Source organism: Miscanthus floridulus, chromosome 9 (assembly GCF_019320115.1).
Source record: "Miscanthus floridulus cultivar M001 chromosome 9, ASM1932011v1, whole genome shotgun sequence".
Lineage (NCBI taxonomy): Eukaryota > Viridiplantae > Streptophyta > Magnoliopsida > Poales > Poaceae > Miscanthus > Miscanthus floridulus.
In genome coordinates this window covers 79,562,443-79,572,376 of record NC_089588.1, presented here as the reverse complement: position 1 = coordinate 79,572,376, position 9,934 = coordinate 79,562,443, and the positions used below count along the sequence as shown (strand labels likewise).

Below are 9,934 nucleotides of genomic sequence, written 5' to 3'. Positions count from 1 at the left end.
ACTCGTCTCGGTGTCGCCTTCTTCAACGTCCTCGTCGTCCTCCACAACGCCCTCCAACAAGAAAAGGTGCTTGCAGACCCGGTTGTGGCCCCGGCCGAACTTCTCATCGCAATTGTAGTAGAGGCCCAAGCGACGGCGTTCCTCCTGCTTGGCCTGGGTGAGGCGCTTGACCGGTCGGCCCTCCACGGTGACTGTGGTCGGGGCGGACGAGTTCGTCACGGGCGGCGCCGACAAAGCAAGACGCGGTGCGGGCGCTGGTAAGAGGCCTCGGGGCGCCGCGCGAGGTGGAGGCGCCACGTACTGCTCCCGCAGTTCGAGCTTGCGTGCTAGGCGCATAGCTCCAACAAGGGACTGCGGATTATGCACCTCGACGTTGAAGCTGAGCGGCGGTTGGAGGCCTGCGGTGAAGATCTAGACCCGTTGTTCCTCGTCCAGGCGGCCCGTGCGAGGGAGGAGCGCTTGGAAGCGATCCTAGTACTCCACGATGGTGCCCGTACGCTTGCACGCCGCCAATTCTCCGAGCGGGTTTGAGCGCAGAGGGGGTCTGAAGCGCAGGTGCAGTAGGTCCTTGAAACGGCGCCACGATGGAATTCCCTCGTCCTGCTATATCTGGATGTACCACATCGGGGCACTGTCCTCCAAATTGTAGGAGGCCATCCAAACCTTCTCCTCCTCCATGATGCGCTGCTGGTGGAAGTAGGATTTGCAGCGGTTAATGAAGATGAGCGGATCGGATTTGCCGTCATACCGCGGAAAATCCAATTTCTGGAACCGTGGCGGCCGGTCCTGGTGGTGCTCCCCTGTGGCGGACTTGTTGCCGGAGGAAGACGACGTTGGCTGGGCAGCGTTCAGGCGTTGGATCGCCTAAGAGTTGGCATCGACTAATGCCTGCAGAGACTTGAGGGTGGCGGCCAGGGCGTCCAGAGTAGCCTGTAGAGCGGCCTCCCGGTCTCCCATGACAGCAGTTTGGTGAGGGGTGGGCGGGGCAGATGTAGCTCGGAGCCGCGGCGGAGGCGAGGATGATCGGCGAGGTGAGAAAGGCCTGGATCGTGATACCAGGTTGTCAAGGACGTCATGTCCGAGACTAGTAGGACCCCGGCTACGGAGTTCGTAGCCGCGACCCATGGTAGCTGGGCGAGGTTTTGCCCCTCAGCTCCAGTCGGTTTAGAGGAGTTAGAAGAGAGATTAGGTAATGATTCTTTCTTGATTATTATTTATCCTGATTATTCTCATATATATAGGTCATTCGGCGCTACAAATTGGAGCTAATTGCTCCTAAATCTAGGGTCTTGATCGGCTATTATTTCCATCTAGCCACTTGCCATTTCTTCCTGATCTGCATGTCTGGAGATCATCCCATATCTTCAGCTGGCGTGCCTGCATGCATGGCGACCGCGCTCAGATCCTCAGTGGCTCTGCGACCGTCCCGGGCGCGCCGTTTCCTTGTATAGGCGTGGCCCTACGTGACGGCGGCAGCCATGCCTCCGGCCACCGCACCCCCATCGCCCCCACCTCGCCTCCGGCTATCGTAGCCGTTGCTCCGCGCTCGCTACTCCTCCCGTCGATCCCATCCTGATCCCATTTCTTCGAGCTTTGCCACAAAGACGCCATGCCACCAGCCAATCTGATCCCATCTCTCTCTGCCCTTGCGCCGACGAGCCGCCCACGCCCCTGTGAACCGGGAGCTGCCAGGTTAGGCGGCGCCGACCGTGAGGAGATCCGTGCCACCCGCTCGCCGTCGGCCTCCGCCGCCGCCGCCACGTCCCCTTTGCTACGGCTGCCCGTGCGGCTGCGCCTCCACGTCGTGAGGTGCTGCGCCGGCGGCGACGGAGAGGGAGGGAAGGGGAGGAAGAGGAGGCGGAGGCACCCGAGTCGCTCTTCGCCAGGGAGCTCCGGCGGGTCTACTCCGGCATCTGCTTCGAGATCCTCGAGGCCATCGCGAAGCTGCTCAACGCCAACGTCACGCCGTTCCTGCCGCTGCGGGGCACCATCACCGCGTCGGGCGACCTCGTCACGCTCTCCTACATTGCCGGCCTCATCACGGGCCGCTAGAACTCCGTCGCGGTGGCCCCCGATGGCAGGATAGTGGATGCCGCCCAGGCGTTCAAGATCTCCGGCATCGAGCACAGCTTCTTCAAGCTGCAGCCCAAGGAAGGTCTCGCCATGGTCAACGGCACCGCCGTGGGCTCTGGCCTCGCGTCCACCGCGCTCTTTGAGGCCAACGTGCTCGCCATCATGGCTGAGGTCATCTCCGCGGTGTTCTGGGTGGCCATGACCGGCAAGCTGGAGTTCGCCGACCACCTCACGCACAAGCTGAAGCACCACCCGGGACAGATCGAGGCTGCCGCGATCATGGAGCACATCTTGGAAGGCAGCTCCTACATGAGTGCCTCAAGGTGCTGAACAAGGTGCTCGTGGCCATCAACCAGCGCAAGCACATCGACCCGCTGCTCGAGTGCCTCAAGGAGTGGAACGGCGAGCCCCTGCCGCTGTGCTGAGCTGCACCTGCACTGCGTAAGAGCAGAGAAGTATATAGGAAAAACAAAAACAAAAGTATAGCGGCTCAAGACGGAGCGTTTCAAGATCATTGTGAAGTTTTTTACAATCATCAGACTAGCAGAAGATACTCTCAATATTACCGTTCCTTGTACTAGTAGCTAAAGTTGATGTGAATGTTGTTGTGTTCCCGCAGCTGCGACGCCATGGCCTACAATGTGCATTTTCGTGGTCATAAGAGCTCCCTCTTGTCGATATCTAAACTTTTTTTTTACAACAAGCACACTTTTATTTCAACAGCATGAAGCTGATAGGATGGTTACAGAGTCTGTAACTACAGAGGTCAGTGCATCCCTTAACGGGCACTGTAGAACATGGCTTCTGTTGGAACAACTGAATGATAGACTCGTTGGGTGGGATTGAATCCCTACAAATGCCTGTTTTGCTAATGTATGAGCAGTTTGGTTTTGGCTTCTTCTTATCTTGAAGACACTTGTGTTTCTCTGCATTGTTGAGTTGATCCTCCAGTCAGGTGGCGTGGACCTATCTCAACCTGAAAATGAACCATAAGAGTTTTTTTATCATCAAAGCTAGCACTAGTAGAACCTGAAAAATGAACCATAAGAGGAATCAAGTACATGAGGATAGTACTTTATTTAGATCAATATGTCAAATATCTCACCTCTTTTTCATTTTTGGTGGTTGGGACACCACAGTAGTAGGCTTAATTTTCTTCTTCATCGCTGTTTTCTTCGTCATCGCTGTTTTTTTATCATCAAAGCTACCTGGTAATGAACAGTAAGAGGAATAAGTACATAAGGATGACGATAATACTTTATTTATTAACAAAATAGTTGTAATATCCTTAGTAACAATGCCAACTTTGTCATATCCTCCATATCTGCATTGAAGAACATCTCTTATGACATGCTTACGGATTCCAGCAGCTTCCATTGACATGATCTCATTTCTATGGAAATCCTTAATCTTCCGGTGATACCATAGGAACGGAACTTCATCAGGCATTGCTAGGCGATGGTTATGCTCATCCACAAAATTATTCACGTACCAAACTCCACGAGATCTGTGTAGTCTAAAATCAAGTAATGCACTGCAATCACATCGAGTTAGGGCTCGTGGTCTACGGCTGTAATCCTCCTTGTCCAGCCATTTTCCATCTCGCTCCCCTTCTCTACAACACACAAACCGCCTCAACACAATTGCCCCTGCTTGCTACGTCTCACTTTCTCCTTTCTAACGCTGAAACTCTTGTCCCTGGCATAATTATTATAGAATGTGAATGCCTCCTCTTCATTTGCCAAAAGTCTTATTTGCTATGCTCCAGAACTCATCCATTTTTTTGTACCTGTCCCCAACATTTGCGGCACTTCGGAACATTTCCTTGTCATAACCGACATTGCCAACTTCCTGCAAATGAAAATGGATAATGTTTCGCTCAATACTTGACATCATACGTTATTAAATTGGACATCAGTTGCAGAAAAGTAATATTGCTATTGATTTACCGTTCCATAGTTGCCCTTGCCACCGCCGGAATGGTTGCGTTTCGATGGAGAAATTGTATCCGTAGAGGTATCTGTATCATCTAACCTACTATCATCACCATCCTCAGAACTACTATCATCACCGGTCCCAAGAGGATATTTCAGCTTCAGCCTTACAATTTCAAACCATGTGTGCTACCTTAACAAAATGGATGCAAAAGCATGATGTGTACCTGGTTTCCATGCCCTCTCGTCCGCCGTGGATGGCCCTTGCCTCATCGGCGGGGCTAGCAACACCGTCCCTGGCACAGCCGTCGCACTGTCCATCCTTGCACACTTCAAAAACGAGCAGCAGTTGGCGACGAACTTCCATGCCGCTGCCAGCACAACGAAATGGGATCGGTGGAGAAGGGGGAGGAGCCGCCGAACCTGGTGGCTCCCGAATCACAGGGGTGCCGGCGGCTCATTGGCGCGAGCGGGGCACGAATAGGCGCCTACCGTCCGATGACGTGGCGGGGTGCGGGCAGGTGCCTCCCTCGGCCAATGGCGCCTGGGGGCCATGGAGGCTCGGACGGTCGCCTCCCTCGGCCGGTGTGCCCTGCGCCATGGCGACCGATGGCGCGTGGTGCGGTGGGGGCATGGACGGAGGGGGCAGGAGGCGCAGTTGGGGCGATGGGGGTGCGGTGGCCGGTGCCATGGCCGCCACCGCTCGGGAATCGCCGGCGGCTCGTAGGCGCAAGGGGGGCGAGGACAGGGGCATGGGCAGATTGGTGTCATGGGCGGTGTCATGAGCGGAGCCCGGATAGGCACCTCTCGTGGTCGATGGCGCGCCGGCGCCTTCCCAGGTCGGTCGCATGTCGTCTTCTTCCTCAATGGCTTCGGCGACGCCATAGTCCTTACCGCAGCAAGAAATGGGATCCGGGGAGGAGTAGCCATCGAGTGTTGTTGGACGCGTGAAACAGCGGTGGCGGAGTCACGGTGACTTTCACGGGCGTTTCTTCCCATCTGGATTAGGGCTGGGATCAGGCTGCTCTTGGATGGGCCAGGCCCAGGCGGGACCGAGGTGCAATATAATGTAAAATAATTAATTTCTTTAATTACCTGGTGTCGGTGCGAAAAGTGACCAACAAGTAAATATTTGTCGTTTTGCCGTACGTTGTGATCGGATGTGGCCTAACACTCAATGACACGGGGTTTATACTGGTTCAGGCAACGTGCCCTACGTCTAGTTTGAGTCGGTCAGAGACTTTATTCCTGAGCCCAGGTGCTCGAAGTTTGCTGTGCGGTTACAAATGAGTGGAGTAAGATGGGGGTGTTAGAGGTCCGGTCGGACTCTAGACCGAAGGGCCAAGAGTGACAGGAGCTCCTACGTGCGCTAAGTATTCGAATGTATGCTCTTTGTAGCTTTAGAGTTCTAAAGCTATGGAGCTTTTCGAGTGCTTAGAATATCTAAAGCTTAGCAAAGAGAGTCGGAATGATCCGTCCATTGTTCTATGTCATTCGTCGGTCTTTTAGGAGAGAGCGCATCCCCTTTTATAGGTTAAGGGGATGGCCTTACAGGTGAGAGAGAGAGTGTGTGTGTGTGTGTGCTACCTAGTCTAGTTGCCCACGCCGTCGGGTACAAGACGGTTTGTAGGCATCCACAATACTGTTGATGGCTAGATGCATGTGGTAGGTTCTATCGTGCTCTTCTGGTATGGCAAATGTCGGCGCCTACCATACTGTAGGACAAATATCGGCGTCCACAATACTGTTCGTGTTCTGACATGTTTGGAAGGTTATAAAGTACCCTTCTGACATGACCTGATAGTACTGTCCTGTAGGTGTGCAGGGTACGGTCCTCGGTATTGCGTTTGACTTGAGCGCCTTGCCTTATCTGCTCTGCCTGATTTCTTGGGTCATCACCGAGTGGGTGTCCCCGGCTGGTCGTTCCTAGTCGGCTCTGACTGCATCGGTCAGAGAAGAGCCATAAGCAAAGGTTCGGTGTGTTCCCGATTGAAGAAGCGGGTTGGAGTCGGAAGCGAGCATCGTCGCCTCCTTGTCCAAGCCTTCCGGTCAGAGAAGCGGGTCGGAGTCAGAAGTGAGCGTCGTCCCCTCCTTGTCTAGGCCTTCCGGTTGGAGAAAGTGGTCAGGGTGCTAGCGGGTGCGCGCGAGAGCACCCGATGGGTGTAGCCCCCGAGCCCTGGGGCGATTTGGGTAGAATCATCTGGAGGATTTTTCCACTTGCCAGCGGGTGCACGCGAGCGCACCCGGTGGGTGTAGCGCCCGAGACTACATCTGATTGGTGAGTCGGTTGGAGGCTGAGTATCTTGGTACTCTTTCTTGGGGCTGTAGACTCCTGTGTTTCTGCCAGTTGGGGTGTTTGCCCATGTTTGTCCCGCCCGCGACCTGTGTGGTCAGTTTATTTCCTAAGTCAGCGTCGGGCGACCTAAGCCCCTGAGCCCCATTGTGTTTGATAGGGGTTGGTCTAGTTCCGTGCGTTACCCTATCCACGGTTTCCGCAACCGGAGGGGCTGAGCTAACGTCACTTGCCTTGATGGCTTGAGTGATGCGCTTGGTGAGCTCACTAATGGGCACATCCGAGTGGAATCCGGGTTCGTCGTTCATAACGGGGTCAGGATAGCCCTAATGTGGCATTCCACTGCTCCTTAACCCGCCTCCCAGCAGATGCCCGGGTCGTTCTGGAGACCAACTCAGGTGGCCCACTAGCATCCCCTCGATGGAGATTCTATGGGCATGGCTCGAGGTTTAGGATCAAACGAGAAGGTCGAGATGACCCTGTCTGCTTCTGAGCAGATCAGGCGAGGGCCACTGGGACTCATCTACGTTTTTCTCCCCTGGCTCTGTTTGACGTGAAGCGGCCTCGAGCCCTTCGCGGGTCGGCCTTCGAACCCCGGTCGGACGTCGCTCATGTCAAATGAGGTGACTACCGCCTCGTGATGCAACATGAAGCGTTTGTGATGCAGCGATTGCATATGCAATGCTAGGATGCACGGGATGAATGTATGAATGAATGAATGAATAAATGAATGTATGAATGAAAATGGAAGAATGAATGATCATGTAAAGAAAAAGTGGGGGTCGGTAATGTTACCTCGATGGCACGAGTGACGCGTTTGAGGAGCTCTTATCAGATATGTCTGAATGGGATCCATGTCCATCGTTCATGATGGAGACGGCATAGCCAGCATGGGGAATCCCTCTGATTCTTACCTGTCTCTCGGCAGTCGCCTAAGCCATCTGATTGATTCAATAAGCTCGTTGGTCTCTCCTCGATGGAGATCCCGTTGGTGGGCCCTTCCAAGCCCTGCCTAGGAAGGCAGAGGGCCATTTGTGTGCGGTTGTGCTTCATTTCCTACGCCCGAGTTACGGTAGTGGTGGGCCCTACCTAGGCCATGTCCCATTTTACTAGGCATCATTTCATCGTGCAGGGCACGTCCCATCAGTCACGACACGTCCCACCACATGCCTGTCTGCATTGAAATAGGGGAAGGGAGAGGGTTTTTTGCCCCAATCCTTCGCCTTTCTCCAACTGTTGGCTCTCCTCCTTAAATAGGGGAAGAGAGAGGGTTTTTGTCCCACTCCTTTGCCTTTCTCCATCTGCTTCCTCTCCTCCTTCCTTCTCGCCAAGTGTGTTCATGTGCCATGGTGGTTCCTAGGAGAGAGGGGGTAAAGTAAGGGAGAGGAGAACTCACAGATCCATTTGTGAATCCAGAGCGTGATGTCAAACTAGAGGCCATCCAATGTAGATGAGGCGGTGCTAGCCGCCTTCACCGAGAAGGGGCTGCTTCCACCAAAGGAGGTGGTGCACTGGAAGGCTCCTACGCCGGGGGAAGCCATTCCGTGACCTCGGGCCAATGAGGTTGTCTCCTTCCTTGCCTTCCATGAGTGTTGGCTAGGATATCCCACGCACTGGTTCTTGCATGGGCTCCTCAACGAGTGGGGCCTGGAGCTACAGCACCTCAATCCGACTGGGGTGCTGCACATTACCGGCTTCGTCACCGTCTATGAGGCCTTCCTTGGAATGGAGCCGCATGTGGATCTTTTCTGGCGAGTCTTCACCAGGCGAGCCTTGTCTAAGGGGAAGCCACCCAGGACCACATCGGTGGGGGGTTTCGCCCTGTAGAAGAAGCCGAGGCCGTCGGGCTCCTAAACTGTGTACTCCCCCTATGACTCCAATAGGGGGTGGCATGGGGAGTGATTCTACATTAGGAACCTAGTGGAGGTGCCATTCCCGCCGTTCACCAGAAAAAGGCCAGAGAGGTAGGAGAGCTAGTCGTGGGGTCCCTCTAGTCGACCGAACAAGTTGGAGGTCATCGAGGTGGAGCTCTAGAAGCTGGTGCAGCATGGCCATGATGGGTTGTGGGTGTTCCACACCTTCTTCCGCCATCGGGTTGCCCCCCTGGTGGAGAGGAGGCGACCGATGTGGATGTACTCTGGCCCAATGGATCCCGAAAGCGCGTCGCCGGAGGAGTTGGTGAAGGACAAAGTCTAGAGTTGACTCGACCGGGTGCTGCAACTGAGGGCCCAATTGTCCCTCGAAGGAAAGCCCGGACCTCTCCACGTCGGGAAGCTATCTAATCTGGTACGCTCCCCTCCTCTTATTTTGTGACCTCTTTTCTCTTGCTCTCCTTTGTTCTAACTTTGAGTTGTCCATTTTGTAGGGACTTGCCAGTTACAAATCTCAGATGCATCTTCCAAGGGGGGCGGAGGGCACGGCTCGGCAAGCTAAACAGAAGGACACAACAAATGCCAAGAAGAAGAAGAGAGCTGAGAAGGCTTGAAGGAGGCACAAGGAGAAGGAGATCGCCCGACGGGTGCGGGCCGGTGAAAACCGGAGCGACGTGGAGGCAGAGCTTGAGTCGAAGGAGCCCACGGAGATGGGTGACGACACATCTTAGTGGGCTCCTTTGACTCAAGCTTTGCCGTAGTCGAAGGAGCCCAAGGATAATGGAGGTCGGGGCATCATTGTGACCTCAGTGGATCATCGTGCGCCTATGGCCGCGTCCGTCGGTGGTGGGTGGGATACGGAGAGGTGTGGCGATGTTCCCACATCAAGGAAGCACGCCACGAGCATGGATGCCGCCGTCGAGCGAGAGGCGAAGTGGGCGCAGTCGCTGTGCCCTTCGGAGGCATCATTGGCTTCGCCCCCTACTCTGAGCATGGCAGGGCATGCTAGCCAGTTGGAGGAGCATGCTCATACCCCCACATCTTTGGGGTTGGCACGTGCACATGAGCCACAATGGGGAGATGCCCCATCAGTTGCTCCGACGGGTGCGCAGTGAGCCAGCGGTCACGGCCATTCGTGGGCCGATCGGCAACCGGCTAGGTCGACTCCTCCCTTAGTCGATACGAGGGGGCGCGGGTCATGACCCATGAGCAGTCCTCATCTGGCAAGCTCATCGCCAGTGGGTTGGGGCTTCAGGGCCCTATCGCTTTCGTCCAGGTATGCATCTATGTTCTTTTTTTATCTCACAGTAGAGTTTTTTTTAGCACGACTAACCAGTACTTTTTGACAGCGACCGGGGACTAACAGGACTGAGCATCGCCCTACCTCTTATGTGGGAGGAGTGGAGACCTAGCCTGCAGCGAGTCGCGGTGAGCGGCGGGGAAAGCAGACTGGTAGTGGTGCGACCTTCCCTTCCGGGAGTTGCACCCTCTCGGCCGGTTGTGAGTATGGCAGCAACGGCGGTGGTGGAGATGGTGGCAATCTTGGTGGTGACAGTGGAGGTTGGGTCAGAGGTGACCCTTGCGATCCCTCCCCCAATAGCCATGGTGGAAGAGAGGAGGGAGACCGGGCTCCCTGCCTCGCCCGGCGAAGGAACACACGGGTCACCCTCCTGGTCAGAGCTAGAGGGGTCAGGAGGAGACACGACTAGGCTTGAGGGAGAACATCTGCCAGTGGGTCATGGAGTCAAGATAGTGGAGATCCC

The 9,934-nt window shown here is 55.1% G+C and overlaps 1 protein-coding gene across 1 annotated transcript; it reads left to right on the top strand.

The window, feature by feature from the left end:
- Window positions 1-1,609: 1,609 nt before the first annotated feature.
- On the top strand, window positions 1,610-2,052 carry LOC136480140 (phenylalanine ammonia-lyase-like). Its single transcript, XM_066477777.1, has 2 exons — window positions 1,610-1,809; window positions 1,887-2,052. The coding sequence occupies exons 1-2, from the start codon at window positions 1,610-1,612 to the stop codon at window positions 2,050-2,052; spliced, it is 366 nt and encodes a 121-aa protein (XP_066333874.1).
- The last annotated feature ends 7,882 nt before the right edge of the window (window positions 2,053-9,934 follow it).